Source organism: Salvelinus fontinalis, chromosome 2 (genome assembly GCF_029448725.1).
Source record: "Salvelinus fontinalis isolate EN_2023a chromosome 2, ASM2944872v1, whole genome shotgun sequence".
Taxonomy (NCBI): Eukaryota; Metazoa; Chordata; class Actinopteri; order Salmoniformes; family Salmonidae; genus Salvelinus; species Salvelinus fontinalis.
Genome location: NC_074666.1, coordinates 70,998,126 through 71,021,931, shown reverse-complemented (window position 1 = coordinate 71,021,931; position 23,806 = coordinate 70,998,126). Strand labels below are relative to the sequence as shown.

At 42.9% G+C, this 23,806-nt stretch overlaps 1 protein-coding gene across 1 annotated transcript in view; it reads left to right on the top strand.

The window, feature by feature from the left end:
• prkcab (protein kinase C, alpha, b) overlaps nt 1-23,806 on the top strand; it is a 314,729-nt gene that overhangs the window by 272,337 nt on the left and 18,586 nt on the right. Inside the window, exons 9-13 of the mRNA XM_055884310.1 lie at nt 3,590-3,736; nt 3,991-4,164; nt 15,307-15,398; nt 15,652-15,714; nt 22,994-23,132. Coding sequence (XP_055740285.1) covers nt 3,590-3,736; nt 3,991-4,164; nt 15,307-15,398; nt 15,652-15,714; nt 22,994-23,132 — 615 coding nt within the window. The remainder of the gene's footprint in view (nt 1-3,589; nt 3,737-3,990; nt 4,165-15,306; nt 15,399-15,651; nt 15,715-22,993; nt 23,133-23,806) is intronic.

Here is a 23,806-nt window from a genome sequence, read left to right as displayed (position 1 = left end):
TAGGTATTTGTTGATGTCCACATACTCTAAGTCAGAACCGGCCAGAGTAGTGATGCTGGACAGGCGGGCAGGTGCTTGTAGCGATCGATTGAAGAGCATGCATTTGGTTTTACTTGCATTTAAGAGCAGTTGGAGGCCACGGAAGGAGAGTTGTATGTCGTTGAAGCTCGTCTTGAGGTTAGTTAACACAGTGTCCAAGGAAGGGCCAGATGTATACAGAATGGTATCGTCTGCGTAGAGGTGGTTCAGAGAATCACCAGCAGCAAGAGCAACATCATTGATATACAGAGAAAAGAGTTGGCCCGAGAATTTAACCCTGTGGCACCCCCATAGAGACTGCCAGAGGTCCGGACAACAGGCCCTCCGATTTTACACACTGAACTCTGTCTGAGAAGTAGTTGGTGAACCAGGCGAGGCAGTCATTTGAGAAACCAAGGCTGTTGAGTCTGCCGATAAGAATGTGGTGATTAACAGAGTCGAAAGCTTTGGCCAGGTCAATGAATACAGCTGCACAGTATTGTCTCTTATCGATGGAGGTTATGATATTGTTTAGGACTTTGAGCGTGGCTGAGGTGCACCCATGACCAGCTCGGAAACCAGATTGCATAGTGGAGAAGGTGTGGTGGTATTCGAAATGGTCGGTGATCTGTTTGTTAACTTGACTTTCGAAGACCTTGTAAAGGCAGGGTAGGATAGATATAGGTCTGTAGCAGTTTGGGTCTAGAGTGTCTCCCCCTTTGAAGAGGGGGATGACTGCGGCAGCTTTCCAATCTTTGGGGATCTCAGACGATACGAAAGAGAGGTTGAACAGGCTAGTAATAGGGGTTGCAACAATTTTGGCTGATAATTTTAGAAAGAGAGGGTCCAGATTGTCTAGCCCTGCTGATTTGTAGGGGTCCAGATGTTGACCGGGGTAGGGGTGGCCAGGTGGAAAGCAGTAGAAAAATGCTTATTGAAATTCTCAATTATAGTGGATTTATCGGTGGTGGTTTCCTAGCCTCAGTGCAGTGGGCAGCTGGGAGGAGGTGTTCTTATTCTCCATGGACTTTACAGTGTCCCAGAACTTTTTGGAGTGTGTGCTACAGGATGCAAATTTCTGTTTGAAAAAGCTAGCCTTAGCTTTCCTAAATGAATGTGTATATTGGTTCCTGCCTTCCCTGAAAAGTTGCATATCTTGGGGGCTATTTTATGCTAATGCGGTACGCCACAGAATGTTTTTGTGCTGGTCTAGGGCAGTCAGGTCTGGAGTGATCCAAGGGCTGTATCTGTTCCTGGTTCTACATTTTTTGAATGGGGCATGCTTATTTAAGATTGTGAGGAAAGCACTTTTAAAGAATAACCAGGCATCTTCTACTGACGGAATGAGGTCAATATCCTACCAGGATATATGGGCCAGGTCAATTAGAAAGGCCTGCTCGCTGAAGTGTTTTAGGGAGCGTTTGACAGTGATGAGGGGGGGTCGTTTGACCACAGACCCATTACGGATACAGGCAATGAGGCAGTGATCGCTGAGATCCTGGTTGAAGACAGCAGAAGTGTATTTAGAGGGCAGGTTGGTTAGGATGATATCTATGAGGGTGCCCGTGTTTACGGATTTAGGGTTGTACCTGGTTGGTTCATTGATAATTTGTCTGAGATTGAGGTACATCAAGCTTAGATTGTAGCATGGCCGGGGTGTAAAGCATGTCCCAGTTCAGGTCACCTAGCAGCACGAGCTCTGAAGATAGATGGGGGGCAATCAATTCACATATGGTGTCCAGGGCACAGCTGGGGGCAGAAGGTGGTCTATAGCAAGCGGCAATGGTTGGCCTTCATCAGATTGTCAAGAGTATTTCCCTAGTGTCCAGAGACAAATTTAGACAACTTAAAAATACCTAGTAATCGAAAAGACAAAGTCAACTGCTCCTTTAAAAATTGCAGTTCATTTTCTCAAATCGTGTTTGTATTTTTCATCAGGTGTGCATTCATCGCCAGAATCTTAATAGAATCAGGACCATGATAGCAGGACCATGATAGTGAGTCTTGTCCAAGGCTTCAGTTCTTTCTGAAATGCAGTCATAGACAGGTTGTTGGCCTGGCAACAGTTGTCTCTCTGCTGGGTGTTAGTTTCCTTTTTCTCTTGTTATCTGAAAGAAACAGACAGCGGTTGGAGCTGCAGTGGTGGGCGGCGGGCTCTAATTGCCCTTTGTGTTGGGGACATGGCAGTCCAATCATTATCACAAAGGGGCACAGAGGCACCCCTACTGACCCGTACCCACGCCTCACAATGATGCCCAATACTACTCTGGATGACTGTCAATCAAAGGGCAACAAATATATTTTTTATGCTCCAATCAGTCGATATGAAACATCAAAATATCTGAATTGTTCTGTTATTACAACTTTTGGTTATCAAGTCTTTATGTTGTCTTGGTGCTTCTGCATTCATTTTCTGAATTAGTTTGTGTTGTTTGGGATATAAATTTATTCTGAAGCTCTATAGGAACTTGTTATTACCACCTACCTACCAGCTATGAAGTAGCTTCATCATGGGTCCATTCTGAAGCCTTGAAAATATGTAGATCTTAATAGCTGTAAGCCTATCGTCAAAGCATAGCCCCACTAGAGCATGGTAGCAGTCTATTACCATGGCATCTATCCCAGTGTTAAAGCTACCATAAAGCAGACAGTGGGAATAGTGTTTGTGACTCTGAGGAATATTACCTGACTCCAGAACAGCTGTTATGGAACTCCCACAAGTCCCAGAGCACCAGACTATACTTTCTGACTGCCTCTCTGTCAGTCTCATAGGCAGGAGACACGTAAAGGGGCAATCTGCTATTTAAACAACACAAAAGTGGACACCCCTCTGCTTTTTTGGGTAAACACCTGAGGGATGGGGTTAGAGAAATGTATGGACAGAGCTATGGATACAAGAACTGACCATCCAGGTGATCAAAATTATAGTTGATCTATTTTGAAGCTATACAGTGTTTGTTTACAATTACATTGTTTACAAACAATGGAGTAAAACAATCTTATATTTTGGGTTCTGATGACAGTTGAACTACACTCATGAGGCATTTCTAAGTTATATTCTTGACGAATCAATAGATATATATCATTCATTTAAATGTCCCAAAATGGGATGTAGCAATCGCAGATTGCCCCTTTAATGTTTGGTCTCAACTCTGTTCCACACCAATATACCCTGGATGAAAGGCAGCTGAGCACTGGGTTGCATTTGATGCTGTCAGAATCAGAAGAATAGGATTTCATCATGATGGTTGTGTGAAAGAAAGAATCTGTATGCATCCCAAATAGCCCCCTGTTCCCTTTATAGTGCACTACTTTAGACTAGAGGCCTATGGGTGCCATTTGGGACAAGTCCTCTCCCTTAAGGACAGATCATTTACTTGGCAGGCTGCATCAAGCACCTCATGACATTTTTGTTATTTTGTTTGTTGGATGTTGAGTCATGTCTGTGGAGCATGTAGTATGATTTGTAATATATGGGGTTAATAAAATTTGGTGTAACAAGTTTGTGTGTGTGTGTGCGTCTGTGTGTGTGCGTGCATACGTACCTGTGTGTGTGTGTTTTGCGTCGTAGAAAGCCAAGTTGGGCCATGGGAAGAAAGTGATTACGCCAGCGGACCACAGACGGTTCAGCTCGGACCGCACCATGCCCGGAATGGACCGTGTCCGACTCAGTGACTTCAACTTTCTGGCTCTGCTGGGGAAGGGCAGCTTTGGCAAGGTAAGAGAAGGGGCTGGGAATGTAACATGTGAGTCAGTTGAATTCATTAGAGGTAGAGGCATCAAGCTGGATCAGCAGAACCAATGGCAGGGATCATTTTGGACATATTCGGTAGACTACTTTTGAGGTGTGAAAACTTCTGACAAACTTAGATTTTTGGAATGTAATGTCCCTTTAAGGGTGGGGTTAGGGCTAGTGGTTGAAATCCCGTGTTTGAAGAGAAAGCACCTTTAACCCCAGGCGTCCCTGTGTAGGTGATGCTGGCAGAGATGAAGTCCACAGAGGAGCTGTATGCCATCAAGATCCTGAAGAAGGACGTGGTGATCCAGGATGATGATGTGGAGTGTACCATGGTGGAGAAGAGAGTCCTGGCTCAGAGAGACAAACCACCGTTCCTCACTGCACTCCACTCCTGCTTTCAGACTGTGGTAGGTACTGTACACACACATGCACACATGGGCATACATACATGGACTTATGCACACACACACACACACACACACACAGAGGATTCCCAGTGGGACTACGGGGTTCAGGGGTCATAATAGCTGAATAATAGCAGCTGAATAATAGAGGAGGCATCCTCAGTGTGTTCTCATCACTCTTTCATGAACCTCTCACTGAGAGGAAACAGACAGAGCCCTTGACTACGGCATCTACACACACTCCTTTAGAGCACGGGCTTGTGTGTGAAGTCCTCACAAGGATAAGAAAACAAAGACAGTTCTGACAAGTCAAGACATTTTGCCTGTCCCCACAAGGAAAATTACTATTTCAGGCTTAGGGGTTGGGTTTAGGGCTAGAATTAGGGTTAGGTTAAGGGTAAGGTTTAGGGTTAAGGTTGGGGTTTTGGATTAGGGTTAGGGTTAGGTTAAGGTTTAGGGAAATAGGATTTTGAATGGGAATCAATCGTTTGGTTCCCACAAGGATAGTAAAACAAACGTGTGTATTTAATGTGTGTATGTTTCTTTTGTGTCATTGTCTTCGTGCGTGTACACGGCCCACACTGCTTCAACACAGTGGCCAGTGAGTTGAGTGAGTTGAACCAAACAGCCCCAGCATATAGATCTACAGAGCAGAGGGAGCAGAGAGAGAAGAGAGGCCTTTGTCTTCAGTCAGCCCTGTGGAGAGTCCTGCTCCAGCCTCTCTGTCTGACTGACAGATGACTTATAAGGCCTTTCATAAAACAATAAAACACTCAGGTCTGAAGGTTACACATGACACCTGCTGGGCGTTCATACACTTCAGGGATGGATTATGGGACTATTGGTCTTCTATGTTGTGTACATCAGCGGGGTACTGATGAGGGTACAAACCTACTGTGTTTTGTTTCCTCCGTTGACGTCTGTCAGCTTTCTATTTCTGTGGGTCAGGTAGTACAGGTATTAATAGGAGACTGTGGGTCAGGTAGTACAGGTATTAATAGGAGACTGTGGGTCAGGTAGTACAGGTATTAATAGGAGGCTGTGGGTCAGGTAGTACAGGTATTAATAGGAGGCTGTGGGTCAGGTAGTACAGGTATTAATAGGAGACTGTGGGTCAGGTATTAATAGGAAGCTGTGGGTCAGGTAGTACAGGTATTAATAGGAGACTGTGGGTCAGGTAGTACAGGTATTAATAGGAGGCTGTAGATCAGGTAGTACAGGTATTAATAGGAGGCTGTAGGTCAGTTAGTACAGGTATTAATAGGAGGCTGTGGGTCAGGTAGTACAGGTATTAATAGGAGGCTGTAGGTCAGGTAGTACAGGTATTAATAGGAGGCTGTAGGTCAGGTAGTACAGGTATTAATAGGAGACTGTGGGTCAGGTAGTACAGGTATTAATAGGAGGCTGTAGGTCAGGTAGTACAGGTATTAATAGGAGGCTGTAGGTCAGGTAGTACAGGTATTAATAGGAGACTGTAGGTCAGGTAGTACAGGTATTAATAGGAGACTGTGGGTCAGGTAGTACAGGTATTAATAGGAGACTGTAGGTCAGGTAGTACAGGTATTAATAGGAGACTGTAGGTCAGGTAGTACAGGTATTAATAGGAGACTGTAGGTCAGGTAGTACAGGTATTAATAGGAGACTGTAGGTCAGGTAGTACAGGTATTAATAGGAGACTGTAGGTCAGGTAGTACAGGTATTAATAGGAGACTGTAGGTCTGGTAGTACAGGTATTAATAGGAGACTGTGGGTCAGGTAGTACAGGTATTAATAGGAGACTGTAGGTCAGGTAGTACAGGTATTAATAGGAGACTGTAGGTCAGGTAGTACAGGTATTAATAGGAGACTGTAGGTCAGGTAGTACAGGTATTAATAGGAGACTGTAGGTCAGGTAGTACAGGTATTAATAGGAAACTGTAGGTCAGGTAGTACAGGTATTAATAGGAGACTGTGGGTCAGGTAGTACAGGTATTAATAGGAGACTGTAGGTCAGGTAGTACAGGTATTAATAGGAGACTGTAGGTCAGGTAGTACAGGTATTAATAGGAGACTGTAGGTCAGGTAGTACAGGTATTAATAGGAGACTGTAGGTCAGGTAGTGCAGGTATTAATAGGAGACTGTGGGTCAGGTAGTACAGGTATTAATAGGAGACTGTGGGTCAGGTAGTACAGGTATTAATAGGAGGCTGTAGGTCAGGTAGTACAGGTATTAATAGGAGGCTGTAGGTCAGGTAGTACAGGTATTAATAGGAGACTGTGGGTCAGGTAGTACAGGTATTAATAGGAAGCTGTGGGTCAGGTAGTACAGGTATTAATAGGAGGCTGTAGGTCAGGTAGTACAGGTATTAATAGGAGGCTGTGGGTCAGGTAGTACAGGTATTAATAGGAGGCTGTGGGTCAGGTAGTACAGGTATTAATAGGAGACTGTGGGTCAGATAGTACAGGTATTAATAGGAGGCTGTGGTTCAGATAGTACAGGTATTAATAGGAGGCTGTGGGTCAGGTAGTACAGGTATTAATAGGAGGCTGTGGTTCAGATAGTACAGGTATTAATAGGAGACTGTATGTCAGGTAGTACAGGTATTAATAGGAGACTGTGGGTCAGATAGTACAGGTATTAATAGGAGGCTGTGGGTCAGGTAGTACAGGTATTAATAGGAGACTGTGGGTCAGATAGTACAGGTATTAATAGGAGGCTGTGGGTCAGGTAATACAGGTATTAATAGGAGACTGTGGGTCAGATAGTACAGGTATTAATAGGAGGCTGTGGGTCAGGTAGTACAGGTATTAATAGGAGGCTGTGGGTCAGATAGTACATGTATTAATAGGAGGCTGTGGGTCAGGTAGTACAGGTATTAATAGGAGGCTGTGGGTCAGGTAGTACAGGTATTAATAGGAAGCTGTGGGTCAGGTAGTACAGGTATTAATAGGAGGCTGTAGGTCAGGTAGTACAGGTATTAATAGGAGACTGTGGTTCAGGTAGTACAGGTATTAATAGGAGGCTGTGGTTCAGGTAGTACAGGTATTAATAGGAGGCTGTGGGTCAGGTAGTACAGGTATTAATACGAGGCTGTGGGTCAGGTAGTACAGGTATTAATAGGAGACTGTGGGTCAGGTAGTACAGGTATTAATAGGAGACTGTAGGTCAGGTAGTACAGGTATTAATAGGAGACTGTAGGTCAGGTAGTACAGGTATTAATAGGAGACTGTAGGTCAGGTAGTACAGGTATTAATAGGAGACTGTAGGTCAGGTAGTACAGGTATTAATAGGAGACTGTGGGTCAGGTAGTACAGGTATTAATAGGAGACTGTAGGTCAGGTAGTACAGGTATTAATAGGAGACTGTAGGTCAGGTAGTACAGGTATTAATAGGAGACTGTAGGTCAGGTAGTACAGGTATTAATAGGAGACTGTAGGTCAGGTAGTACAGGTATTAATAGGAGACTGTAGGTCAGGTAGTACAGGTATTAATAGGAGACTGTGGGTCAGGTAGTACAGGTATTAATAGGAGACTGTAGGTCAGGTAGTACAGGTATTAATAGGAGACTGTAGGTCAGGTAGTACAGGTATTAATAGGAGGCTGTGGGTCAGGTAGTACAGGTATTAATAGGAGACTGTGGGTCAGGTAGTACAGGTATTAATAGGAAGCTGTGGGTCAGGTAGTACAGGTATTAATAGGAGGCTGTAGGTCAGGTAGTACAGGTATTAATAGGAGGCTGTGGGTCAGGTAGTACAGGTATTAATAGGAGGCTGTAGATCAGATAGTACAGGTATTAATAGGAGGCTGTAGGTCAGGTAGTACAGGTATTAATAGGAGGCTGTGGGTCAGGTAGTACAGGTATTAATAGGAGACTGTGGGTCAGATAGTACAGGTATTAATAGGAGGCTGTGGTTCAGATAGTACAGGTATTAATAGGAGGCTGTGGGTCAGGTAGTACAGGTATTAATAGGAGACTGTGGGTCAGATAGTACAGGTATTAATAGGAGGCAGATAGTACAGGTATTAATAGGAGGCTGTGGGTCAAGTAGTACAGGTATTAATAGGAGACTGTGGGTCAGATAGTAAAGGTATTAATAGGAGGCTGTGGGTCAGGTAGTACAGGTATTAATAGGAAGCTGTGGGTCAGGTAGTACAGGTATTAATAGGAGGCTGTAGGTCAGGTAGTACAGGTATTAATAGGAGACTGTGGTTCAGGTAGTACAGGTATTAATAGGAGGCTGTGGTTCAGGTAGTATAGCTATTAATAGGAGGCTGTGGGTCAGGTAGTACAGGTATTAATACGAGGCTTTGGGTCAGGTAGTACAGGTATTAATAGGAGACTGTGGGTCAGGTAGTACAGGTATTAATAGGAGACTGTAGGTCAGGTAGTACAGGTATTAATAGGAGACTGTAGGTCAGGTAGTACAGGTATTAATAGGAGACTGTAGGTCAGGTAGTACAGGTATTAATAGGAGACTGTAGGTCAGGTAGTACAGGTATTAATAGGAGACTGTGGGTCAGGTAGTACAGGTATTAATAGGAGACTGTAGGTCAGGTAGTACAGGTATTAATAGGAGACTGTAGGTCAGGTAGTACAGGTATTAATAGGAGACTGTAGGTCAGGTAGTACAGGTATTAATAGGAGACTGTAGGTCAGGTAGTACAGGTATTAATAGGAGACTGTAGGTCAGGTAGTACAGGTATTAATAGGAGACTGTGGGTCAGGTAGTACAGGTATTAATAGGAGACTGTAGGTCAGGTAGTACAGGTATTAATAGGAGACTGTAGGTCAGGTAGTACAGGTATTAATAGGAGACTGTAGGTCAGGTAGTACAGGTATTAATAGGAGACTGTAGGTCAGGTAGTACAGGTATTAATAGGAGACTGTGGGTCAGGTAGTACAGGTATTAATAGGAGGCTGTAGGTCAGGTAGTACAGGTATTAATAGGAGGCTGTGGGTCAGGTAGTACAGGTATTAATAGGAGACTGTGGGTCAGGTAGTACAGGTATTAATAGGAAGCTGTGGGTCAGGTAGTACAGGTATTAATAGGAGGCTGTAGGTCAGGTAGTACAGGTATTAATAGGAGGCTGTGGGTCAGGTAGTACAGGTATTAATAGGAGGCTGTAGATCAGATAGTACAGGTATTAATAGGAGGCTGTAGGTCAGGTAGTACAGGTATTAATAGGAGGCTGTGGGTCAGGTAGTACAGGTATTAATAGGAGACTGTGGGTCAGATAGTACAGGTATTAATAGGAGGCTGTGGTTCAGATAGTACAGGTATTAATAGGAGGCTGTGGGTCAGGTAGTACAGGTATTAATAGGAGACTGTGGGTCAGATAGTACAGGTATTAATAGGAGGCAGATAGTACAGGTATTAATAGGAGGCTGTGGGTCAAGTAGTACAGGTATTAATAGGAGACTGTGGGTCAGATAGTAAAGGTATTAATAGGAGGCTGTGGGTCAGGTAGTACAGGTATTAATAGGAGACTGTGGGTCAGATAGTACAGGTATTAATAGGAGGCTGTGGGTCAGGTAGTACAGGTATTAATAGGAGGCTGTGGGTCAGATAGTACATGTATTAATAGGAGGCTGTGGGTCAGGTAGTACAGGTATTAATAGGAGGCTGTGGGTCAGGTAGTACAGGTATTAATAGGAGGCTGTGGGTCAGGTAGTACAGGTATTAATAGGAGGCTGTGGGTCAGGTAGTACAGGTATTAATAGGAGGCTGTGGGTCAGGTAGTACAGGTATTAATAGGAGACTGTGGGTCAGGTAGTACAGGTATTAATAGGAGACTGTGGGTCAGGTAGTACAGGTAGTACAGGTATTAATAGGAGGCTGTGGGTCAGGTAGTACAGGTATTAATAGTAGGCTGTGGGTCAGGTAGTACAGGTATTAATAGGAGGCTGTGGGTCAGATAGTACAGGTATTAATAGGAGGCTGTGGGTCAGATAGTACAGGTATTAATAGGAGGCTGTGGGTCAGGTAGTACAGGTATTAATAGGAGGCTGTGGGTCAGATAGTACAGGTATTAATAGGAAGCTGTGGGTCAGGTAGTACAGGTATTAATAGGAGGCTGTGGGTCAGATAGTACAGGTATTAATAGGAGACTGTGGGTCAGGTAGTACAGGTATTAATAGGAGACTGTGGGTCAGGTAGTACAGGTATTAATAGGAGACTGTGGGTCAGATAGTACAGGTATTAATAGGAGGCTGTGGGTCAGGTAGTACAGGTATTAATAGGAGGCTGTGGGTCAGGTAGTACAGGTATTAATAGGAGGCTGTAGGTCAGGTAGTACAGGTATTAATAGGAGACTGTGGGTCAGATAGTACAGGTATTAATAGGAGGCTGTAGGTCAGGTAGTACAGGTATTAATAGGAGGCTGTGGGTCAGATAGTACAGGTATTAATAGGAAGCTGTGGTTCAGGTAGTACAGGTATTAATAGGAGGCTGTGGGTCAGATAGTACAGGTATTAATAGGAGGCTGTAGGTCAGGTAGTACAGGTATTAATAGGAGGCTGTGGGTCAGGTAGTACAGGTATTAATAGGAGGCTGTGGTTCAGGTAGTACAGGTATTAATAGGAGGCTGTGGGTCAGGTAGTACAGGTATTAATAGGAGGCTGTGTGTCAGATAGTACAGGTATTAATAGGAAGCTGTGGGTCAGGTAGTACAGGTACTAATAGGAGACTGTGGGTCAGGTAGTACAGGTATTAATAGGAGGCTGTGGGTCAGGTAGTACAGGTATTAATAGGAGGCTGTGGGTCAGATAGTACAGGTATTAATAGGAGGCTGTGGGTCAGGTAGTACAGGTATTAATAGGAGACTGTGGGTCAGGTAGTACAGGTAGTACAGGTATTAATAGGAGGCTGTGGGTCAGGTAGTACAGGTATTAATAGGAGACTGTGGGTCAGGTAGTACAGGTATTAATAGGAGACTGTGCGTCAGGTAGTACAGGTAGTACAGGTATTAATAGGAGGCTGTGGGTCAGGTAGTACAGGTATTAATAGGAGGCTGTGGGTCAGGTAGTACAGGTATTAATAGGAGGCTGTGGTTCAGGTAGTACAGGTATTAATAGGAGGCTGTGGTTCAGGTATTACAGGTATTAATAGGAGGCTGTGGTTCAGGTAGTACAGGTATTAATAGGAAGCTGTGGGTCAGGTAGTACTGGTATTAATAGGAGGCTGTGGGTCAGGTAGTACAGGTATTAATAGGAGACTGTGGGTCAGGTAGTACAGGTATTAATAGGAGGCTGTGGGTCAGGTAGTACAGGTATTAATAGGAGACTGTGGGTCAGGTAGTACAGGTATTAATAGGAGACTGTGCGTCAGGTAGTACAGGTAGTACAGGTATTAATAGGAGGCTGTGGGTCAGGTAGTACAGGTATTAATAGGAGGCTGTGGGTCAGGTAGTACAGGTATTAATAGGAGGCTGTGGTTCAGGTAGTACAGGTATTAATAGGAGGCTGTGGTTCAGGTAGTACAGGTATTAATAGGAGGCTGTGGTTCAGGTAGTACAGGTATTAATAGGAAGCTGTGGGTCAGGTAGTACAGGTATTAATAGGAGGCTGTGGATCAGGTAGTACAGGTATTAATAGGAGGCTGTGGTTCAGGTAGTACAGGTATTAATAGGAGGCTGTGGATCAGGTAGTACAGGTATTAATAGGAGGCTGTGGGTCAGGTAGTACAGGTATTAATAGGAGACTGTGGGTCAGGTAGTACAGGTATTAAAAGGAGGCTGTGGGTCAGGTAGTACAGGTATTAATAGGAGACTGTGGGTCAGATAGTACAGGTATTAATAGGAGGCTGTGGGTCAGGTAGTACAGGTATTAATAGGAGACTGTGGGTCAGATAGTACAGGTATTAATAGGAGGCTGTGGTTCAGATAGTACAGGTATTAATAGGAGGCTGTGGGTCAGGTATTAATAGGAGGCTGTGGTTCAGGTAGTACAGGTATTAATAGGAGGCTGTGGTTCAGGTAGTACAGGTATTAATAGGAGGCTGTGGGTCAGGTATTAATAGGAGGCTGTGGTTCAGGTAGTACAGGTATTAATAGGAGACTGTGGGTCAGGTAGTACAGGTATTAATAGGAGGCTGTGGTTCAGATAGTACAGGTATTAATAGGAGACTGTAGGTCAGGTAGTACAGGTATTAATAGGAGGCTGTGGGTCAGGTAGTACAGGTATTAATAGGAGGCTGTAGGTCAGGTAGTACAGGTATTAATAGGAGGCTGTGGGTCAGGTAGTACAGGTATTAATAGGAGGCTGTGGTTCAGGTAGTACAGGTATTAATAGGAGGCTGTGGGTCAGGTATTAATAGGAGGCTGTGGTTCAGGTAGTCCAGGTATTAATAGGAGGCTGTGGGTCAGGTAGTACAGGTATTAATAGGAGGCTGTGGGTCAGGTATTAATAGGAGGCTGTGGTTCAGGTAGTACAGGTATTAATAGGAGGCTGTGGTTCAGGTAGTACAGGTATTAATAGGAGGCTGTGGGTCAGGTATTAATAGGAGGCTGTGGTTCAGATAGTACAGGTATTAATAGGAGGCTGTGGGTCAGGTAGTACGGGTATTAATAGGAGGCTGTGGGTCAGGTATTAATAGGAGGCTGTGGTTCAGGTAGTACAGGTATTAATAGGAGGCTGTGGTTCAGGTAGTACAGGTATTAATAGGAGGCTGTGGGTCAGGTATTAATAGGAGGCTGTGGTTCAGGTAGTACAGGTATTAATAGGAGGCTGTGGTTCAGGTAGTACAGGTATTAATAGGAGGCTGTGGGTCAGGTATTAATAGGAGGCTGTGGGTCAGATAGTACAGGTATTAATAGGAGGCTGTGGGTCAGGTAGTACAGGTATTAATAGGAGGCTGTGGGTCAGGTAGTACAGGTATTAATAGGAGGCTGTGGGTCAGATAGTACAGGTATTAATAGGAGACTGTGGGTCAGGTAGTACAGGTATTAATAGGAGGCTGTGGGTCAGGTAGTACAGGTATTAATAGGAGGCTGTAGGTCAGGTAGTACAGGTATTAATAGGAGGCTGTGGGTCAGGTAGTACAGGTATTAATAGGAGGCTGTGGGTCAGGTAGTACAGGTATTAATAGGAGGCTGTGGTTCAGGTAGTACAGGTATTAATAGGAGGCTGTGGTTCAGGTAGTACAGGTATTAATAGGAGGCTGTGGTTCAGGTAGTACAGGTATTAATAGGAGGCTGTGGGTCAGGTAGTACAGGTATTAATAGGAGGCTGTGGGTCAGGTAGTACAGGTATTAATAGGAGGCTGTTGGTCAGGTAGTACAGGTATTAATAGGAGGCTGTGGTTCAGGTAGTACAGGTATTAATAGGAGGCTGTATGTCAGGTAGTACAGGTATTAATAGGAGGCTGTGGGTCAGGTAGTACAGGTATTAATAGGAGGCTGTGGGTCAGGTAGTACAGGTATTAATAGGAGGCTGTGGGTCAGGTAGTACAGGTATTAATAGGAGGCTGTGGTTCAGGTAGTACAGGTATTAATAGGAGGCTGTATGTCAGGTAGTACAGGTATTAATAGGAGACTGTGGGTCAGGTAGTACAGGTATTAATAGGAGGCTGTGGGTCAGGTAGTACAGGTATTAATAGGAGACTGTGGGTCAGGTATTAATAGGAGGCTGTAGGTCTGGTAGTACAGGTATTAATAGGAGGCTGTGGTTCAGGTAGTACAGATATTAATAGGAGGCTCTGGTTCAGGTAGTACAGGTATTAATAGGAGGCTGTAGGTCAGGTAGTACAGGTATTAATAGGAGACTGTATGTCAGGTAGTACAGGTATTAATAGGAGACTGTGGTTCAGGTAGTACAGGTATTAATAGGAGGCTGTGGGTCAGGTAGTACAGGTATTAATAGGAGGCTGTATGTCAGGTAGTACAGGTATTAATAGGAGACTGTGGTTCAGGTAGTACAGGTATTAATAGGAGACTGTGGGTCAGGTATTAATAGGAGGCTGTGGGTCAGGTAGTACAGGTATTAATAGGAGACTGTGGGTCAGGTAGTACAGGTATTAATAGGAGGCTGTGGATCAGGTAGTACAGGTATTAATAGGAGGCTGTGGGTCAGGTAGTACAGGTATTAATAGGAGGCTGTGGGTCAGGTAGTACAGGTATTAATAGGAGGCTGTGGGTCAGGTAGTACAGGTATTAATAGGAGACTGTGGGTCAGGTAGTACAGGTATTAATAGGAGGCTGTGGTTCAGGTAGTACAGGTATTAATAGGAGGCTGTGGGTCAGGTAGTACAGGTATTAATAGGAGGCTGTGGGTCAGGTAGTACAGGTATTAATAGGAGGCTGTGGTTCAGATAGTACAGGTATTAATAGGAGGCTGTGGGTCAGGTAGTACAGGTATTAATAGGAGGCTGTGGGTCAGGTAGTACAGGTATTAATAGGAGGCTGTGGGTCAGGTAGTACAGGTATTAATAGGAGACTGTGGGTCAGGTAGTACAGGTATTAATAGGAGGCTGTGGGTCAGGTAGTACAGGTATTAATAGGAGACTGTGGTTCAGGTAGTACAGGTATTAATAGGAGACTGTGGGTCAGGTAGTACAGGTATTAATAGGAGACTGTGATTCAGGTAGTACAGGTATTAATAGGAGGCTGTGGTTCAGATAGTACAGGTATTAATAGGAGGCTGTGGGTCAGGTTGTACAGGTATTAATAGGAGGCTGTGGGTCAGGTAGTACAGGTATTAATAGGAGGCTGTGGGTCAGGTAGTACAGGTATTAATAGGAGACTGTGGTTCAGGTAGTACAGGTATTAATAGGAGGCTGTGGTTCAGGTAGTACAGGTATTAATAGGAGGCTGTGGGTCAGGTAGTACAGGTATTAATAGGAGGCTGTGGGTCAGGTAGTACAGGTATTAATAGGAGGCTGTGGTTCAGATAGTACAGGTATTAATAGGAGGCTGTGGGTCAGGTAGTACAGGTATTAATAGGAGGCTGTGGGTCAGGTAGTACAGGTATTAATAGGAGGCTGTGGGTCAGGTAGTACAGGTATTAATAGGGGGCTGTGGGTCAGTCACTACAGAGGTATTCTATAAACACTACATCCTGCCTTTCAGCTTTTGTGAAGGTTTGTTTGATGTTGATGACTTTCTCTCTCTCTCTCCCTCTCTCCATCTCTGTCATCTCTATCTCTCTCCATCTCTGTCATCTCTCCTAGGATCGTCTGTACTTTGTGATGGAGTATATTAATGGAGGGGACCTCATGTACCACATTCAGCGTGTGGGCAAGTTCAAGGAGCCACAGGCAGTGTAAGTTACAGTCTGTTGTCACTGGCTATAGCCCCAGCCATATATATAGACCTAGCTCACCTATAAGACAGGTTTAAAGTCAGTAATACAGCATCTATATCCTCAAATTCAGCTCTCTGTAAATGGATGTACTGTATTATCAACCTGGTATTATACCTTTCTGTAACATCTACTGTTTTGAAAAATCATCACACTTTTCACATATCTACATGCTTTTCCATGTTTCTAAGTGATCATGTTGTTGCCATTGTAGGTTCTATGCTGGAGAGATCGCTGTGGGTCTGTTCTTCCTGCACAGAAAGGGTGTTGTATACAGGTGGGTGTGAAAGTCTCCCTGGAGGAACCATATTCATCTCTACACTGGTTTGGGGGATTTCCTTATCCGGTGTAGTGTAGAAATTAGTCCCACACTGAAATACTAAACACATCAGGGACAACTAAAGTGGCACAGGGAGAAATTGCTGTTTGTGAAAGCTGAGTATTGAGCTGCAACTTTGCCTGGCTTGTTTATAATAGCTGTATCTTATATCTGCATGCTGAAAAGGTTAGCTTAGAAGGTTATATAAATATAGACTGAGAGACTCATTGTAGATGTAGTGAGATAAAAGAAGGAGAAGTACAGGAAAGATAAAGAAAGAGAGAAAGGAAGAGGCTAAGAGATGTACAGTTGAAGTTGGAAGTTTACATACACACAAATTTCTTGTTAACAAACTATAGTTTTGGCAAGTCAGTTAGGACATCTACTTTGTGCATGACGCAAGTCATTTTTCCATTAATTGTTTACAGACAGATTATTTCACTGTATCACAATTCCAGTGGGTCAGAAGTTTACATACACTAAGTTGGCTGTGCCTTTAAACAGCTTGGAAAATTCCAGAAAATGATGTCATGGCTTTATAAGCTTCTGATAGGCTAATTGACATCATTTGAGTCAATTGGAGGTATACCTGTGGATGTATTTCAAGGCCTGCCTTCAAACTCAGTGCCTCTTTGCTTGACATCATGGGAAAATCAAAAGAAATCAGCCAAGACCTCAGAAAAGAATTGTAGACCTCTACAAGTCTGGTTCATCCTTGGGAGCAATTTCCAAATGCCTGAAGGTACCACGTTCGTCTGTACAAACAATAATATGCAAGTATAAACACCATGGGACCACGCAGCCGTCATACCGCTCAGGAAGGAGATGCGTTCTGTCTCCTAGAGAACCAACTTACCTGGGTCGAAAAGTGCAAATCAATCTCAGAACAACAGCAAAGAACCTTGTGAAGATGCTGGAGGAAACAGGTACAAAAGTATCTATATTCACAGTAAAACGAGTCCTATATCAACATAACCTGAAAGGCCGCTCAGCAAGGAAGAAGCCACTGCTCCAAAAACGCCATAAAAAAGGCAGACTACGGTTTGCAACTGCACATGGGGACAAAGATCGTACTTTTTGGAGGAATGTCCTCTGGTCTGATAAAATAAAAATAAAATGGAATGTCTGCCTTTGGTCATAATGACCATCATTATGTTTGGAGGAAAAAGGGGGAGGCTTGCAAGCCAAATAACACCATCCCAACCGTGAAGCACGGGGGTGGCAGCGTCATGTTGTGGGGGTGCTTTGCTGCAGGAGGGACTGGTGCACTTCACAAAATAGATGGCATCATGAGGAAGGAAAAGTATGTGGACATATTAAAGCAACATCACAAGACATCAGTCAGGAAGTTAAAGCGTAAATGTGTCTTCCAAATGGACAATGACCCCAAGCATACTTCCAAAGTTGTGGCAAAATGGCTTAAGGACAACAAAGTCAAGGTCTTGGAGTGGCCATCACAAAGCCCTGACCTATATCCTATAGAAAATATATGGGCAGAACTGAAAAGCGTGTGTGAGCAAGGAGGCTTACAAACCTGACTCAGTTACACCAGCTCTGCCAGAATTCACCCAACTAATTGTGGGAAGGTTGTGGAAGGCTACCCGAAACGTTTGACCCAAGTTAAACAATTTAAAGGCAATGCTACCAAATACTAATTGAGTGTATGTAAACTTCTGACCCACTGGGAATGTGATGAAAGAAATAAAAGCTGAAAAAAATCACTCTCTACTATTATTCTGACATTTCACATTCTTAAAATAAAGTGGTGATCCTAACTGGCCTATAACAGGAACTTTTTACTAGGATTAAATGTCAGGAGTGTGAAAATTTCAATGTTTTTGGCTAAGGTGTATGTAAACTTCCGACTTCAACTGTACATGGAGAATACTGTAGGTTACAGGGAAAGAGTTAGAGAATGGAGACAAAAGCAATAGTAAGAGAGAATTAGTTATTAAGAAAGGAAAGACAGAGATGTAAATGGGGAGGAATATAGAGGTAGAGATGGAATGAGTGAGGTTGAAAGAGAGAGAGAGAGAAAGATCTGTTTTATCTCCATCATTGTGGTTCTGTCAGTACTCAGTGTGTTGCTGTGACGTCTGAATGCCCAGAGGAATGCAGCATTCATTTCACATTAATCACCTGACTCCTTGAAAAATAAAACGACAAGAGAAAGAAAGAGTGGAACGAGAGAGGCTGAGGTCAACATGTCCTCTATGAGGACTCCAACTGAAAAGTCATTTCCATTCAACTCATTCCTCCATCGCTCCAGCTCTCCGTTTAGTGTTCTGACGCTCCAACAACAGATAGTGGTAGATTAACTAAAACACAGTGATATAAAACACAGGGCTAAAACACAGTGATATAAAACACAGGGCTAAAACACAGTGATATAAAACACAGGGCTAAAACACAGTGATATAAAACACAGGGCTAAAACACAGTGATATAAAACACAGGGCTAAAACACAGTGATATAAAACACAGGGCTAAAACACAGTGATATAAAACACAGGGCTAAAACACAGTGATATAAAACACAGGGCTAAAGGACAGTGATATAAAACACAGGGTTAAAGGACAGTGATATAAAACACAGGGCTAAAACACAGTGATATAAAACACAGGGCTAAAACACAGTGATATAAAACACAGGGCTAAAGGACAGCTGTATAAAACACAGGGTTAAAGGACAGTGCTATAAAACACAGGGCTAAAGGACAGTGCTATAAAACACAGGGCTAAAGGACAGTGATATAAAACACAGGGTTAAAGGACAGTGATATAAAACACAGGGATAAAGGACAGTGATATAAAACACAGGGCTAAAGGACAGCGATATAAAACACAGGACTAAAGGACAGTGATATAAAACACAGGGCTAAAGGACAGCTGTATAAAACACAGGGTTAAAGGACAGTGATATAAAACACAGGTCTAAAGGACAGTGATATAAAACACAGGGCTAAAGGACCGTGATATCAAACACAGGGCTAAAACACAGTGATATAAAACACATGACTAAAGGACAGTGATATAAAACACAGGGTTAAAGGACAGGGATATAAAACACAGGGCTAAAGGACAGTGATATAAAACACAGGGCTAAAGGACAGTGATATAAAACACAGGGTTAAAGGACAGTGATATAAAACACAGGACTTAAGGACAGTGATATAAAACACAGGGCTAAAGGACTACTATAAAACACAGGGTTAAAGGACTACTATAAAACACAGGGCTAAAGGACAGTGATATAAAACACAGGGTTAAAGGACAGTGATATAAAACACAGGACTTAAGGACAGTGATATAAAACACAGGGCTAAAGGACTACTATAAAACACAGGGTTAAAGGACAGTGATATAAAACACAGGGTTAAAGGACAGTGACATAAAACACAGGGTTAAAGGACAGTGATATAAAACACAGGGCTAAAGGACAGCGATATAAAACACAGGGTTAAAGGACAGTGATATAAAACACAGGGCTAAAGGACAGTGATATAAAACACAGGGCTAAAGGACAGTGATAAAACACAGGTCTAAAGGACAGTGATATAAAACACAGGGCTAAAGGACTGCGATATAAAACACAGGACTAAAGGACAGTGATATAAAACACAGGGCTAAAGGACAGTGATATAAAACACAGTGATATAAAACACAGGGCTAAAGGACAGTGATATAAAACACAGGGTTAAAGGACAGTGATATAAAACACAGGGCTAAAGGACAGTGATATAAAACACAGGGCTAAAGGACAGTGATATAAAACACAGGGCTAAAGGACAGTGATATAAAACACAGGGTTAAAACAGTTATATAAAACACAGGGCTAAAGGACAGTGATAAAACACAGGTCTAAAGGACAGTTATATAAAACACAGGTCTAAAGGACAGTGATATAAAACACAGGGTTAAAGGACAGTGATATAAAACACAGGTCTAAAGGACAGTGATATAAAACACAGGACTAAAGGACAGTGATATAAAACACAGGGCTAAAGGACAGTGATATAAAACACAGGGCTAAAGGACAGTGATATAAAACACAGGTCTAAAGGACAGTGATATAAAACACAAGGCTAAAGGACAGTGATATAAAACACAGGGCTAAAGGACAGTGATATAAAACACAGGGCTAAAGGACAGCGATATAAAACACAGGACTAAAGGACAGTGATATAAAACACAGGGCTAAAGGACAGCGATATAAAACACAGGACTAAAGGACAGTGATATAAAACACAGGGTTAAAGGACAGTGATATAAAACATAGGGCTTAAACACAGTGATATAAAACACAGGGCTAAAGGACAGTGATATAAAACACAGGTCTAAAGGACAGTGATATAAAACACAGGGCTAAAGGACAGCTATATAAAACACAGGGTTAAAGGACAGTGATATAAAACACAGGGTTAAAACAGTTATATAAAACACAGGGCTAAAGGACAGTGATATAAAACACAGGGCTATAGGACAGTGATATAAAACACAGGGCTAAAGGACAGTGATAAAACACAGGTCTAAAGGACAGTGATATAAAACACAGGGCTAAAACACAGTGATATAAAACACAGGGCTAAAGGACAGTGATATAAAACACAGGGTTAAAGGACAGTGATATAAAACACAGGGCTAAAACACAGTGGTATAAAACACAGGGCTAAAGGACAGTGATATAAAACACAGGGTTAAAGGACAGTGATATAAAACACAGGGCTAAAGGACAGTGATATAAAACACAGGGCTAAAGGACAGTGATATAAAACACAGGGCTAAAGGACAGTGATATAAAACACAGGGCTAAAGGACAGTGATATAAAACACAGGACTAAAGGACAGCTGTATAAAACACAGGGTTAAAGGACAGTGATATAAAACACAGGGTTAAAGGACAGTGATATAAAACACAGGTCTAAAGGACAGTGATATAAAACACAGGGCTAAAGGACAGCTATATAAAACACAGGGCTAAAGGACAGTGATATAAAACACAGGGTTAAAGGACAGTGATATAAAACATAGGGCTTAAACACAGTGATATAAAACACAGGGCTAAAGGACAGTGATATAAAACACAGGTCTAAAGGACAGTGATATAAAACACAGGGCTAAAGGACAGCTATATAAAACACAGGGTTAAAGGACAGTGATATAAAACACAGGGTTAAAACAGTTATATAAAACACAGGGCTAAAGGACAGTGATATAAAACACAGGGCTAAAGGACAGTGATATAAAACATAGGGCTTAAACACAGTGATATAAAACACAGGGCTAAAGGACAGTGATATAAAACACAGGGCTAAAGGACAGTGATATAAAACACAGGGCTAAAGGACAGTGATATAAAACACAGGGCTAAAACACAGTGATATAAAACACAGGGTTAAAGGACAGCGATATATAACACAGGGCTAAAGGACAGCTATATAAAACACAGGGCTAAAGGACAGTGATATAAAACACAGGGTTAAAGGACAGTGATATAAAACATAGGGCTTAAACACAGTGATATAAAACACAGGGCTAAAGGACAGTGATATAAAACACAGGTCTAAAGGACAGTGATATAAAACACAGGGCTAAAGGACAGCTATATAAAACACAGGGTTAAAGGACAGTGATATAAAACACAGGGTTAAAACAGTTATATAAAACACAGGGCTAAAGGACAGTGATATAAAACACAGGGCTAAAGGACAGTGATATAAAACATAGGGCTTAAACACAGTGATATAAAACACAGGGCTAAAGGACAGTGATATAAAACACAGGGCTAAAGGACAGTGATATAAAACACAGGGCTAAAGGACAGTGATATAAAACACAGGGCTAAAACACAGTGATATAAAACACAGGGTTAAAGGACAGCGATATATAACACAGGGCTAAAGGACAGCTATATAAAACACAGGGCTAAAACACAATGATATAAAACACAGGGTTAAAGGACAGTGATATAAAACACAGGGTTAAAGGACAGTGATATAAAACACAGGGTTAAAGGACAGTGATATAAAACACAGGACTAAAGGACAGTGATATAAAACACAGGGCTAAAGGACAGTGATATAAAACACAGGGCTAAAGGACAGTGATATAAAACACAGGACTAAAGGACAGCTGTATAAAACACAGGGTTAAAGGACAGTGATATAAAACACAGGGTTAAAGGACAGCGATATATAACACAGGGCTAAAGGACAGCTATATAAAACACAGGACTAAAACACAGTGATATAAAACACAGGACTAAAACACAGGACTAAAGGACAGTGATATAAAACACAGGACTAAAGGACAGTGATATAAAACACAGGACTAAAGGACAGGTATATAAAACACAGGTCTAAAGGACAGTGATATAAAACACAGGACTAAAGGACAGTGATATAAAACACAGGGTTAAAGGACAGTGATATAAAACACAGGGCTAAAGGACAGTGATATAAAACACAGGGTTAAAGGACAGTGATATAAAACACAGGACTAAAGGACAGTGATATAAAACACAGGGCTAAAGGACAGTGATATAAAACACAGGGTTAAAGGACAGTGATATAAAACACAGGGCTAAAGGACAGTGATATAAAACATAGGGCTTAAACACAGTGATATAAAACACAGGGCTAAAGGACAGTGATATAAAACACAGGGCTAAAGGACAGTGATATAAAACACAGGGCTTAAATACAGTGATATAAGACACAGGACTAAAGGACTACTATAAAACACAGAGTGAAGGCAAATGAACAGGCAAATGAGCAGAAAGACGCTAGAAAGGAAGGTAGAAGCGAAGGAATGGTAAAAGGATAAGTGGAGGCGGGCTGCTGTAGGAGCACAGCTGATTAGAGGCCAAAGAATGATTGTCTGTTGTAGTGTTTTAGTGTGTTGAATGCGTGTTGAGGACAGAAAAACAAAATATTGATGTTTTTCAAACATTTTCAGCCTCCCTCTGATCTTCTGCCTCCTTCAGAAAGAACCAACAGTAATAATTCAGTCAACAACACGCCAGCTCCCTAATCAAATGACAGCTGACATACAATTAAACTCTCAAACGCCTTCCTTCCACACCTCAACGCTAATCCCCCTTTCTCTCTCTTTCACTCTCAATCCCTCTCTCTCTCCAACTCTCTGGCTTCCTTTCCCCCTCTCCCTCTCTCCCTCTCTCTGTTTCTGTCTCTCTTGCTCTTTATCTCTCTCCCCTACTTTGATCCCTCTATCACAGGGACCTCAAATTGGACAACGTGATGCTGGACTCTGAGGGCCACATTAAGATAGCAGACTTTGGCATGTGTAAGGAGAACATGTATGAAGGCATGGTCACACGCACCTTCTGTGGTACCCCCGACTATATCGCCCCAGAGGTGAGGACCACGGGGGTGGGGGGACTGAGGGGAGAGACTGATGGGGAGAGACTGATGGGGAGAGACTGATGGGGAGAGACTGATGGGGAGAGACTGAGGGGAGAGACTGATGGGGAGAGACTGATGGGGAGAGACTGAGGGGAGAGACTGATGGGGGAGACTGAAGGGAGATACTGAAGGTAAAGATTGAGGGGGAGAGATTGAGGGGGAGAGACTGAGGGGGAGAGGCTGAGTGAGAGAGACTGAGTGAGAGAGACTGAGTGAGAGAGACTGAGTGAGAGAGACTGTGTGAGAGAGACTGAGTGAGAGAGACTGACGGTAGAGACAGAGTGGGAGAGACTGAGTGAGAGAGACTGAAGGTAGAGAGAGTGGGAGAGACTGAAGGTAGAGACAGAGTGGGAGAGACTGAAGGTAGAGACAGAGTGTGAGAGACTGAGTGAGAGAGACTGAAGGTAGAGAGAGTGGGAGAGACTGAAGGTAGACACAGAGTGGGAGAGACTGAAGGTAGAGACAGAGTGGGAGAGACTGAAGGTAGAGACAGAGTGGGAGAGACAGAGTGGGAGAGACTGAAGGTAGAGACAGAGTGGGAGAGACAGAGTGGGAGAGACAGAGTGGGAGAGACAGAGTGGGAGAGACAGAGTGGGAGAGACTGAAGGTAGAGACTGAAGGTAGAG